This window comes from Hemicordylus capensis, chromosome 4 (genome assembly GCF_027244095.1).
Source record: "Hemicordylus capensis ecotype Gifberg chromosome 4, rHemCap1.1.pri, whole genome shotgun sequence".
Classification (NCBI taxonomy): Eukaryota; Metazoa; Chordata; class Lepidosauria; order Squamata; family Cordylidae; genus Hemicordylus; species Hemicordylus capensis.
Window position 1 is genome coordinate 307,042,330 of NC_069660.1, and position 13,885 is coordinate 307,056,214.

The 13,885-nt window shown below is 44.6% G+C and overlaps 1 protein-coding gene across 4 annotated transcripts in view; it reads left to right on the plus strand.

The window, feature by feature from the left end:
* The window catches only part of EFR3A (EFR3 homolog A), a 101,272-nt gene that overhangs the window by 24,858 nt on the left and 62,529 nt on the right, over window positions 1-13,885 (plus strand). For 2 of the 4 annotated variants that reach the window (XM_053246965.1, XM_053246966.1), the window contains 2 exons: window positions 7,997-8,073; window positions 11,006-11,133. In XM_053246965.1, the coding sequence (XP_053102940.1) occupies window positions 7,997-8,073; window positions 11,006-11,133 (205 nt within the window). The remainder of the gene's footprint in view (window positions 1-7,996; window positions 8,074-11,005; window positions 11,134-13,885) is intronic. The other 2 variants (XM_053246967.1, XM_053246964.1) reach the window with 1 other exon arrangement.

Sequence of the window (13,885 nt, forward strand, 5' to 3'; positions counted from 1 at the left end):
TGGTGCAGCCACAGCTGGAGTGCTGCGTACAATTCTGGTCACCACATCTAAAAAAGGACATGGTAGAACTGGAAAAGGTGCAGAAGAGGGCAACCAAGATGATCAGGGGCCTACAGCACCTTTCTTATGAGGCAAGGCTACAACACCTGGGGCTATTTAGTTGAGAAAAAAGATGACTGTGGGGAGACATGATAGAGGTCTATAAAATCATGCATGGTGTGGAGAAAGTGGATAGAGAGAAATTCTTCTCCCTCTCTCAGAACACTAGAACCAGGGGTCATCCCATGAAATTGATTGCCGGGAAATCTAGGACCAGCAAACGGAAGTATTTCTTCACACAATGCACAATCAACTTGTGGAATTCTCTGCCACAAGATGCGGTGACAGCCAACAATCTGGATGGCTTTAAGAGGGGTTTGGTTAACTTCATGGAGCCGTCTATCAACAGCTACTAGTCAGAGGGCTATATGCCACCTCTAGCCTCAAAGGTAGGATGCCTCTGAGTACCAGTTGCAGGGGAGTAACAGCAGGAGAGAGGGCATGCTTTCACCTCTTGCCTGTGGCTTCCAGCAGCATCTGGTGGGCCACTGTGTGAAACAGGATGCTGGACTAGATGGGCCTTGGGCCCGATCCAGCCGGGCTGTTCTTATGTTCTTATGTAAAGAGGTGGAACTCCGTGATGAACTTGGAATTCCCCTGGTGTCAATTGTACTGAATAGGCATACTAAGCGTCCCTCTCTTATAGTGGTACCCGATGGCTTTCTGAATTGTTTGTAGAACTGTGGACGGGGGTGGGGGGGTGCGTGGGTGTGTGTGCTTTCCATGCACAGTGGGATTTTCCTTAATAGATGAACCTACCTTCAGTTATTGAATATTATGAATCCTGAAATATTAATCAGGATCATAATTAAGGATATTAATAAAAACTGCTATAATGTACTAGTCAAGATGAGATTTGCTAGAAGCGCATTGCAGATGGAAAATTATTCTCATTTTGACACCCTTCACATGAACCAGTTCCATTTGCTCATGCATTGCAATAGTCCTCTGCTATGCATGCAGTGTCTCTCTGTATGCTGTGCTCATATACACAGTGCACAGAGATACTTGGCATGCACACTGCGGGATTATTGACTGAGGACTCTTTGTTGCCTATCAGCGTGGTGCTGAGCTGCTGGCTTTGCAGTTCCAACCAGCTCCCATGCTGGTGATCAGCTTTGTGGCCACAGCCAAGGACATCTGGAAAGAACCTAGAATTTAAGAAAAGCCCTGCTGGCCACCCAGGTACACTTGGGAAGTCCACAAGTGAGAAAAGAACAAAACCTCCCCCTTCCTTCTTGCTCCTTAGCAACTGGAGTTCAAGGGCATGCCATCTCTGATCCTCATGGATGTATATAGCTACTATCCCTATTCTCCGTGAATTTGTCTAATCTCCTTTCAAAACTTTCTGGATTGGTGGCACTGCTTCCGGCAGCAATGAATTCCATGTTGTGGGAAGAAATTCTTTTGTCTGTCCTAAATCTCCCTTGCCTGTGGGCTTCCCAGAGGCATCTGGTGGGCCACTGTATGAAACAGGATGCTGGACTAGATAGGCCTTGGGCCTGATTCAGCAGGGCTGTTCTGTTCTTGTGTCCCAGCATTTAGCTTCAGCAGATGACCACTGTAAGATATTCCCCTTAGGAGATGGAGCCACTCTAGGAAGAGCATCTAGGTTCCTGGCATCTCCAAGTTTCATCTCTGGCATCTCCCAAGAGAGATTCCTGCCTGCAACCTTGGAGAAGCTGCTGCCAGTCTGACAATACTGAGCAAGATGGACCAGTGAACTGACTCAGTATATGGCAGCTTCCTATTTTCCTAGGTTCCTATTATGAGAGAGAGAGAGAAACTTTTCTCTATCCACTTTATCCATGCATCACATAACTGTACACACCTCTATTATTCCACCACCCACCCACCCCCGCCAATTCATTCTCTTTCTAAATTAAAAAAGGCCCTACTTCTCAAACACTGTGGCTGGCTGTGGAACACCAGGTTGTAGTCAACTCTTCTGGCTCTGGCCCAAACACCTAAGATGCATCAGTCAGATAGCAAAGGTAAGTAGCCTGTTTATTGCAAGGATTTCTTTGCATTTCTTCCCAGGTGCTCCTGCTGACCCCTTCTCAGCTGCTGGGTGAGGACATCTCACGTGGGTTATCCTCCCAGCATGCTCCAGAGGGCAGGACAAAAACTAATTTGCAAAGCCTTTAAGAGGCCCTGGAGGATAGCCCCTCCAAGTTTAGTTAGTTAAGTCAAGCTTCTAGAAGGAATGCTCCTTTCTCAGGAGACTTCTCCGGGTATCACGTTTCCGTAACCTAAAAAGGGATTCAGTTGGAGGCCCTCCTAATCCTTCTTCCCCCCCCCCCCCCCCAGGGCACGTGCCTCACCTCAGAAGGGGGTTCCACAGCCAGACAGAGTGTTTTCTGCAGATGTTACTACCATGTTGCTGAACTGAGTATTCTCAAAATGAGTGTTTTCCGTTGCAGTGCATACATTCACAAATGTTCCTTTGTGTTTGGCTTGCTTTCTGTTTCTTTCTTTCTGTTCCAACTGGATAATTATTAGCATGGCTAAAGTGCCAACTCCGCTCAGATAGGCATGCTTTATAATGGGAAATTATATGGTGCAGCAACATAAGTGTTCTACATGGTTAGTATAAGCTCATATATAATTTTCTGTTATATTGCTGTATATCTTTGTTTCACTTTACTTCTGTTTTTATAAAGACCTCTGTGGCAGTAATATTAGCTGATACTAAGAATGTAGACTCCTTGGGGCAAGCAAGAGCTGTAACCTGATTAAAGAAATCATAGTCAATTTAATTGAATGCAGCTGATTGAATTGATTAAACCTGTGTTAATCTCAGTTAAATCCATAGACATTTGCATGTGAACACCACCAGTAGTTTAAGAAACGAAGAAGCATACATTGTTTTTACAGAATGCACGCATGTGTTGCATTAGGCTCCATCTTAGGAGAGGCATTCCCAGCAACACCATGCTGACCACACTAATGGCACCCACACATGCGCTAATGCCATGTGAGAGGAGTGGTGGCCTCAGTTCCAGGCAGTCTTGGAGGAAACTGATTATCTAGACCCATTTCAAACTGGTTTTCGGGTGGGCTATGGGGTGGCGACTGCCTTGGTCGGCCTGATGGATGATCTCCAATTGGGAATCGACAGAGGAAGTATGACTCTCTTGGTCTTTTTGGAACTCTTGGCAGCTTTCGATACTATCGACCATAGTATCCTTCTGGAGCATCTGAGGGTGCTGGGGGTGGGAGGCACTGTTTTACATTGGTTCTGCTCCTACCTCTCAGACAGATTCCAGATGTTGTCTATTGGAGATTGTTGCTCTTCGAAATCTGTGCTTAAGTGTGGTGTCCCTCTAGGCTCCTTACTCTCTCAAGTGCTTTTTAACATCTACATGAAACTGCTGGGAGAGATCATCAGGGGATTTGGAACTGGGTGTTACCAGTATGCTGATGACACCCAGATCTACTTTTCCATGTCAGCTTCTTCAGGAGCTGGCATATCCTCCCTAAATGCCTGACTGGAAGCAGTAATGGGCTGGATGAGAGAGAATAAACAGAAGCTTAATCCAGATAAGATGGAGGTACTTATTGTGCGGAGTCAGAACTCTAGAGACGATTTTGATCTGCCTGTTCTAGATGTGGTCACACTTCCCCCAAAGGATCAGTTTTGCAGTCTGGGAGTACTTCTGGATTCACACCTCTCCCTGGTTTCTCAGGTTGAGGCGGTGGCCAGGGGTGCTTTCTATCAGCTTCAGCTGATACGTCAGCTGCACCCGTTTCTCAAGATCAGTGACCTCAAAACAGTGATACATCTGTTGGTAACCTCCAGACTTGACTTCTGTAATGTACTCTACGTGGGGCTGCCTTTGTACGTAGTCCGGAAACTTCAGCTGGTTCAGAATGTGGCAGCCAGGTTGGTCTCTGGGTCATCTCAGAGAGACCACATTACTCCTCTGTTGATGGAGCTACACTGGCTGCCAATAGGTTTCTGGGCAAAATACAAAGTGCTAGTTATAACTTATAATGCCCTAAACGGCTTAGGCCCTGGTTATTTAAGAGAGCGTCTTCTCCACTGTGAGCCCCACCATTAGCCCCATTGAGGTCACCTGAGGAGGTCCATCTCCAGTTACCGCCAACTCGTTTGGTGGCTACACAGCGACGGGCCTCCTCGGTCGCTGCCCCGAGACTGTGGAATGCGTTCCCTGCTGAGATATGATCCTTCACGTCTCTGGCAATTTTCAAAAAAACACCTGAGAACCCATCTTTTAGCCCAAGCTTTCTCAGCTTCCTAAATTTTTTAGGTTTTAATCTCTGGTTTATTTTTAAATTGTTTTAAGTTTTTTGTATATGTTTTAACTTGTTTTATGCTGCTGTTAACCACCCAGAGACGAAAGTTTGGAGCAGTGTACAAATTTGATGAATGAATGAATGAATGAATGTGTGCTGGCACTGCAGCAGGACATGTGCTGCCCGAGCAGGAAGCTACATGGGGCGGTGGAGAGCAGGTATGGACCTGCTCTCCTTTTTCTTATAGTTCACAGTCGCATTTTCCAAAATATGCCCTAACTGTGGTTTGGACACATCCCTAGAAGTTGGGCACTCCCATTTAAGGCACTGTTAAAATCCCCAATAGAATGCTTTTTGTGAAAGCATTTTCTGCTTTGGAAAGAAAAAGAGATATGGCTAAGGATATATTGTAAGTGCCTTTTATTTTATTCACTAAATTGATCTGTCCCCTGGCTTTGCTGTTTTGTGGAGTTTGTGGGGTTCCCCCCCCTTTTTCTTTTTAGATTCTAGTATCTTTGAAATGATGGTATGAAGCCATCCTGAACATTAGATATTGGCTGAATGTGATCTCATTTAAGACTGTCATGTGATCGTGTGGGTTTTAATTTTTTTTTAAAAAACACTCTTCATCCCTCCAAGCAGAATCTTTTCTTTTTAAATATATGTTTCAAGTCAGGTTAGTCATTTGATCAAAGAGAAATGATTACTAAAATGATAAAAATGGGCCCTTAAAAAAATCACTGCAGTAGTTAAAAAGAAAAACAAACCCTTCTGCTAGATCTATGCATTTTTAGTGGTTTATGAAGCAGAAAATTTTTTCTACATCTACATATACAGTCATCATTATAGACAATATGTGATTTTTATGTTTCAGCTCCGATACTCTGAGAGCTTGTTTGAGCTGATGGATGTTTCAGTGGCCCAGTAACATTCTGCTGCTTGAGCCAGTAACCTTGGCATAACCTTCCCTGGAGCATCAGCAGTCTTAATTAGAGCCATCGTGAATAGCTTATGAAATATCATCATTTTGTTAGCTAAGAAAACAAGAGAAACCTTGAAATATAGAATTCAATGATAATATGAGCAGACAGAAGCCTAAATCAAAATGTGAATGTATTTAATCCAAAGGTTGTAGTAAGTATAAAAGATTATATAAGTTACTTTTATGGGTATAATCATACATTTAAAAAACATAAAAATCTAAAAAAGTATGAGAGATGGTATACATGACAGTTCATTGAAGTCCTTACAGGATAACTGACTGCAGCTTAATTAGTAGTAAAGACCGTCCCTTGAAGAAATAAAAAAGATGTAACAATTGATTGAAAGGGATGCTCTCAGAAAGTCCTAAAATGTTCAGCAGTCCAATGGTAACCAAAGAGGAGAATATAGAATCATTTAGCATATGCCAAGCACGTTTCAAACCAACTCTTGGTCTTCTTCAGTGGCAATAATATACTGGTTTCATTCTCCTTACAAATTACCTGGCATTTAAAAAAAAGAAAGATTCAATAGTACAAGTATATAAAACCCCATTTTAGACTAGAGATATAAAATTAACAACATTCAATATAAAGATAAATAATAAAAACCAAACTTGATTAGAGAATGTCTGCCGCCAGGTTTATACCAAAAAGGATTTACTAATGAATCTCACAATGCTTGCTAACTACTGTTCTTTGCAGGAGTCAGAAACTACTGACTGTAAAGGCTTAAATAGTAGTCCCATCACCTGAATCTTATTGTCATAATTGCAATTGCAAAGAGTTTACTCTTATAACAATACAATCTGAAAGCACGACAAATCCAATTCTGAAATAACTTACTATAAAAATTAATAGACAATGATCACTTTGCCTTAAGCAATTAAAAGTGCAATGATAGTATAGTAACCAACACATTCAAAGATATAATTTAAGAATAATTAATTCCACCAATAAACAGCAGCAGCAACAAATATCTATATACCACTTTTCAACAAAAGTTTCCAAAGCAGTTTATTTATTTTTATTTAGTACATTTATATATCACCCCATACCAAAAAGTCCCCGGGTGGTTCACACAGATAGATAATCAATCAATCAATCAATCAATAAACAAACAAACAAACAAATAAATAAAATGGCTCCTTGTCCCCAAAAGGTTCGCAATCAATAGACACCAGCAACAGCCACGGGAGGCATTGTGCTGGGGCTGGATAGGGCCAGTTGTTTCCCCCCTGCTAAATAATGAGGCTTCAGAGTCGCATGGAGGGAGGCATGCTGTCAGGTCAGAAGGCTGCTGTGGAGCCCTGGCCATGAGGCTCTAGAGCAGGGATTCTCAACGTTGGGTCCCCAGATGTTATTGGACTTCAACTCCCATAATTCCCAACCAAAGTCCGCTGGGGATTATGGGAGTTGAAGTCCAATAACATCTGGGGACCCAACGCTGGGAATCCCTGCTCCAGAGGATGGGAGCAGGAAGGAAGCCACTGCTCCACGTAGAGTCAGGGTGTTGGGGGTTTTGTGTTTGGTCTGATTCCAGGGCAGATTCACTTAGCTTGTGTTTGATTTCCCACCAACTTTGGCAAGATTTACTTCTGTAGGGGTCACAATCGTTGGCTGCTTATATGGGTTACTTGAGGTGAAGCTTTGAGGTAGGTGGGTACACTTGTTTAAAAAAGGTTGAAAACTCCTGCTCTGGGGCCAGCCTACCCAGCTCCTTCAACCGTTGCTCACCAGACTTGGTTTCCAGGTTTCTCACCATCTTTGTTGTCCTCCTCCAAATCTATTCCAGTTTATTTATCTCCTTCTTAAAATGCATGCCCCAAACTGGACACAGTATTCCAAATGTGATCTGACCAGCGCAGAATAGAGTGGAACGGCTGCTACTCATGATCTGGGCAAGGTGCCTCTGTTAATGAAGCCCAGTATTGGGCTTTTTAAAAACAATGGCATTATCCATGGACAGTTCCCATGTAGTCAAGAGAGCATTTAAATGACTTCGCCATGGAGGTGGGGTTCAAAGTTAGACATGTGCGGGGGGGGGGATGATGACTGTGGGGGCTTTCTTCCAAGATATTCCTGCCTGAACTTTCAGCTAATATTTAAAAATCACCTGGTGTCTAAATGAGAGCAGAAATGATACCAAGTGAATGTGCCAGAGGAATTTCACAATTCCAGTATCACCCCAGAGAAGATTCCCTCTCTGGTAGCCACCCACTGAAATCTCCGAAGGTCCCTCCATCTAGCTATCCCCATGCCAGGAGAAATGCTTAATTACTGAGTACCATACTGCTGAGAGAGGCTCAGATACGGGCAACGTCATGCTAAGGCAACGTCATGCTTTCTGCCACAAGACCAGCACCCCTCTTAAACTCTCTTACATTTAGCAGGGGGTGAGCTACTGACTCTATCTATTCCCAGCACCGCATCCGTTCAGTGGCTGTTTCTGGTGTCCACCTTATTTATTTCACTTTAAGACTGTGAGCCCTTTGGGGACAAGGAGTCATTTTTATTTATTTATTTTAATCTGTGTGAACCATTTTGAGAACATTGGTTGAAAAGCAGTATATAAATATTTGTAGTAGAGGTGGTGGTGCATTTCATTTTTGCTATCTCATTTATTCCAATGCTCATCTGTATAATCCTTGTTTCAGGGGTGTGTTGTTGCTGTGCCGCCTTGCGTCCTCGCTACAAACGTCTCGTGGATAACATCTTCCCCGAAGACCCCAAAGTAAGTGATAGCGTTCACAAGCCCCATGGGTGCAGCTTAGCCACTCGCTGTTCAGAACATTGCTTATTCTGTTCTAATCCTCCTTCCTATTGGCTAGCATTTGAAGCTCACGGGATCTCGGGCATGAACTACAGTTTAGCCTCAACATTGTCCTCATGATAATGATTTGGAGTTTGGGGTAAGCAGCGTGGCAGCCAGGTTACAGGAAGGTGGCCAACGGATGGAGCTGTATATAGGGGACAAGGCCATAGCTCAGTGGTAGAGTGCAGAAGGTCCCAGGTTCAATTCCTGGCATCTCCAGGTAAGGCGGGGAAGAACTCCTTCCTGAAGCCCTGGGGAGTCACTGCCAGTCAGAATAGAAAATACTGAGCTGGGTGTACCAGTGGTCTGACGCTTGCTTTATTTATTTATTTATTTATTTAATGTATAAACCACCTCATCCAAAGGCTCTGGTGTACAACAACTTTAAAAAGACATAAAAACACACAATTCAAAACACAGTGCTAAAAGCAATATAAAAACAATTCAAATTGTTAAATCAAATTTAAATTAAAACCATTTAAAACCAATTCAAATACTTTAAAAAAAACACCAGGATGCTGGACTAGATAGGCCTTGGGCCTGATCTGGCAGGGCTGTTCTTATGTTTTTTTTCTAGTATTCTTCTCCCACAGAAGTCTGGCGCTGGTGCATGGGGGCAGATTGGGGGCGGGGGTGGGGTGAGTGGGACTGCCGCAGCAGGAAACTGCAGTGAGCAGTGGAGGAACAGGTACAGACCTGGTCTCCTCCCCCTTAAAGTTGCCCAGCCTGTGCTTCGAATCAGTGAGCAAATCGCAATTCATGCCCATCCCTAACCATGAATCTGCTGGTACCTCCCTCTCATCTGCAGATGTTCCAGTTATGTCTCCATAAGGATCATAACATTTCCAGCTCTTTTGGGGAAAGATACAGCATTAGAACTCTGTTCTCTGTCCTGAGTCTGAATCTTTCCCAAAGAGGTCACAGTCTGTCCAAAGTGGCCAGTACTATAATTATTATCCTTTTGGCTTACCAAGTACAATCCTGTCAATGGCAACTAATAGTTCATCAACCCTCCAATGCATTTACATTTAGTCCTGTGGGATATTATAATTCAAATTCATTTTCCCCCCTTGTCTTCCTAATGACTTATTGAACTTTCTTTCCCTATTCATCTGAAGTGTATGTTTTCAGGAACAATAATGTGCATACCCTGCATTTGTACAATTTTATTCTGCCCCTGAGGGACTTTGAGAAAAGTCTCTTTTTAATGAACTTTGACTAGAATTCTTACTTCCAAATCCAATCATTGGAAATCTTCTGCTAGGTGTGTGTGCTTAGCAGTATGTATGGACTTTTTGCTTTAGTCTATTTTGTACGTGTGTGGACTCTAAGGAAGGGGATGCCTGGATAGGATAAATCATATAGCTTCCCCTTCTCAGACATGAAGGGGGAAGAGGATTCAGAGACACCATGCCCTCTAGTGCATGATCTCTGAGGTCAGATCACTCCATCCAGTATTTGGGGAGGAGAAGTGATCATGAGGTGGTGAGTCAGAATTGTACCCTTAGGTCTGCCCTGGTTGCATTGGCTGGATGACTACGTGGGAGCACTGTCTGCTGTGAAATATTCCCCTTAGGTGATGGGTCTGTAAACTCAGTGGCATTGCATCTGCTTGCACGCAGAAGCTCCCAGGTCCATGCCCTGCTTTCTCCAGTTAGGGCTGGGAAAGACTCCTGCCTGAAACCTTGGAGAGCCTCTGTCAGTCTCTGTAGACAATAATGAGCTAGATCAGGGGGTTCCCAACCCGTAGTACTCCCGATGTTGCTGAACTACATCTCCCATCACCCCCGGCTGCAATTAATTGTGGCTGGGGATGATGGAAGTTGTAGTGCAACAACATCTGGAGTACCACAAGTCAGGAACCCCTGAGCTAGATGAACCAATGGTCAGACTGAGTATAAGGCAGCTTCCTGTGTTCTTACTTGCCAGTGCAGGGAGGCTTACTCAGCCTCCATCATGGAAACACAACGATTGAGTGGTGAGGATGTAGAGAGTGGTGAGGATGTAGAGAGTGTATCGGCCACAGAGGAAGCTTTCTTCCACAGATGAATGGATTGCTATTAGCACTTTTAAAGATGTGTTGATCAGACTTATCTATGCTAATTATGGGTGTGATCCCTCCTGGCATGAGTGCATTCGTACATGGAGACATCCTGCCTCTTTGATTTATTTAATTAATTTATTTATTAAATTTGTACACTGCCCCAAACTTTCGTCTCTGCACGGTTTACAATATCATGATGCATTCATTATAAGGCCTGGAAAAGGGCCACTGTGCATAGGCATGTGCTCCCTCCCTGGAATCAGGACCCCTGAAAAATCAGGATCCCCAGTTGCACAGAGATGCCCTTAAGGCTGGAAACATCCAGTTTGCATTACCCTGCAATGTTGGTATCATGTCTAATGGGGTTCTGATGACAGGCATTCATTTTGGCCTACACTGGTTTCACTGAACGATTATCTAGCAGCATGACAAGGAACAATCTTATTTATTTTTTATATGTCTGTTTAAACCACTTTGAGAACTTTTGTCAAAGTGTATATAAATATTTATAATAGTAGTAGCAGAATTGAAGGTTACTGTATTTACCTGGAGCCAAGATGATGTTTCCCCCCAGTTCATTCCTGTTAAATATAGCGGGCTTGTCTTGAAATCAGAGTCCTCTTTCTTTTGGAGTAAATATAGGAATAACCAATAAATACACGTATAACCTGTATTTAACCTCCATCTTGTAAGGCATCATCTTAAATTCAGAGTCTCCTTCTATTCAGGTAAATATGGTAAAACATATGAGTGGTTACAAATTATTTTAAAACAAAAACCAGTTGTGATTTTTTTTTAAATGATTAGGATGGACTTGTAAAAGCAGATATGGAGAAACTAACCTTCTATGCTGTTTCTGCACCCGAGAAGATTGATCGAATTGGTGCTTACCTAGCAGAGCGACTGAGCCGAGACGTTGTCAGACATCGTTATGGGTAAGGAAGCATCTCGTTCTGTCCAAATGATATCCTCTTGCCACCAGGCTTCTTTCAGAGTTTCTTTTCCCCTCTTCTAATTTATTAAGTACAGGAGGACCTCATTATCCACGCGGGTTCCATTCCTGCTGATTGCTGTAGGTAACAAAACCACAGATAACGAGGCAATGAGTTTATGGTTTTGCGGGGGTTCGGTTCCCAGACTTGAGAAATATCACTTTAAAACGTAAAAAACCCCATGAAAACAGGCCAAATAAAGTGCCCCACCATGCTCCGTGGGCCTTCAGGAGTCCAGTGATGTCCCCCCCCCCCCCCCCGCAAGTCCCCGAAATTCCACGAAAAATCGCGATTTAAAAAGAAAAGGGGGAAAGAACCATAAAATGGCTCTTCACAAAATGGCGGCCGGAAATGACCTCCAAGGGCATTTCCAGTCACCTCCAACTTACAAATACACAAATTTAACCCCTTATTTTCCACCACCACCACCTCTACCACCCCCGTGTATGCCGAGGTCGGGTGTCAGTTACCCAACCTGTGGATATGCAAAACCGTGGATGGCGAGTCCACAGGTCGTGAGGTTCTCCTGTATAGAGCTAAAGACTTGGTAGAAAAGAGATCCACACATTCATTTTTAACAACAGATAAACTTCATGGGTTGTTGCCACAGAATTATGGACAGGGGTGTATTCAGTATAATCTGATGTGGCATTTTTTCCTAGGATGAGCCAAAACATTTTAGCCGTATGAGTTTTTGTTTGTTTGTTTCATTTTCCTTTGCCTGAGGTTGAAACTTCACATCTGCCAGCTTTTGGGTATCTGGGAAGTCCAGCCAACACGCCACTTTTCTCTGCCTGATGCAACAAGCTTGCATTTGGGACCCCTGGCTTGGGGGGAATCAGCAGCTGCAGGAAGAGTTAAGCAGCTTTTCCACTTGCTACTTCTCCCAGTTTTGGGGCTTATTGCAGGGAGATACATCTGAGAATTTTTCATGGAAGCCAAACATGTTTCAAGGGCTTACATGTCCCACGTCAGGCCCAGGCCCACCTGCACTGCTGTGGGACTCTAAATCACACAACAATGCTGCTGTACTCAGGACTGGGCCTCCTCTGTGGCTGTCCCAAGGCTTTGGAATACGCTCCCTGTCAAAACAAGAGTTTCTCCATCTCTGATTGTTTTTTTAAAGACCCTCAAGACACACCTGTTTTCTCAGGCTTTTAGTTACAATCAATTTTAAACTGTTTAATCCTTTTTGTTTTGTTTTTGTTTTGTTTTGTTGTTCTGTTTTTACATTTGTTGTTTTATAAATTATGTACACTGCCTAGGGATGCACATATCAGATGGTATATGAATATGATACATAAATCAGTAAATACAATAATTAATACTTAAGGGCAGTGCCAGGAGTGCTGACTCTTGCATGACCGCACGTCACATGTGACTTCCATGATTTCCAATGGAAATTGCGCACCATGTGCAATTGCGCAAGAGCCAGCAGTCCCGCTCTTTTGCAGCCATATCTCTGCATATTTTAGAGCCCGCAGTGGCCTGGGCAGATCTGGCACCACCTGTGTTACATTGCGAGACATGTAAACCAATAAGAAGCAAAAATTCTTAAATCTCTACCTCGAGACCCAGCCCAAGCCCCAACCATTCCAGAGGCCATACAGTGAGGCATCACACCCTCCTGGCCAGTTTAGGCGGAGCTCTTTTCCTTTTCCTTTTCTTTCTTGTTCCCTTCCCTGATCTTGCTTCTGCCATAGGGGTGTGCACGGAACCGCGGAGTTGCAGTCCGGCACTGGGGTGGGGGGTTCCAATAAGGATGGGGGGGGGCTTCCCATTTGCAGCCAAGCCGGCAAAGGGGCGGCAGGGAGTTATCCTGCCGCCCGTTTTCTGCTCCTTTTAGAAATCGGGCGGCAGGATAACTCCCTGCTGCCCCTTTGCCGGCTTGGCTTTTGAGCAGGCAAAGGGGCGGCAGGGAGTTATCCTGCCGCCCGTTTTCAATGGAGACTTGGCAAGAAGGGGGCGGCAGGGGGATTGGGGGCGGCAGGGGGCTTGAAGGGGGCGGCCACCAGCCAAGCGGGGTTTTGAAGGGGGTGGCAGGGAGGTATCCTGCCGCCCGATTCTTAATTTTTAAGGAGCCAAGCGGGGATTGAAGCGGGCGGCAGGGAGGTATCCTGCCGCTCGATAGCTCAACGAAATATGGCGCCTTTGTTGGGAGGGATAAGTAAAGCCCCCCCCGGTCCTTATTGGAACCCCCCACCCGAATCTTGCCGGACCGGACCGCCCCATGTGGGTCTTGCCGGACCGGTCCCCCCCCACGGACTGCACCGTGGCCTCCGAACTGGTCCAAGCACATCCCTATTCTGCCAGCACTATCTCCTCCACCTGTTTCCTGTTTTTTTGAGAATGCAGAGGATGGGAAACAGAGAACAGAAGTGTGGAGAAATGGGGTGCCTGACCCACTTCTTTCTGCTCTGTGTTCCCCTTTCCCTGCCTTTTCAAAAGCCGGGGAACAGAAGGATCTGCTGGTGGCAGTGGGGGTGGCGAGATGTGGTGAAGCAAGTGGTGGGTGTGGTTTCCTTGCCGCCTCTGCCAATCCACTCTCTGAGATGGCTGCCTCACCATGCCGCATTAGCAGGCTGGCCCTGCCTGCTCCCCACATGCACACTGCTTTGCAAGCATGCAGTGGCTGCCCAGGATTTAGTTCCAGACTCAGTTTTTAAAATTAGTATTATATTCTGCAAAGGAATAC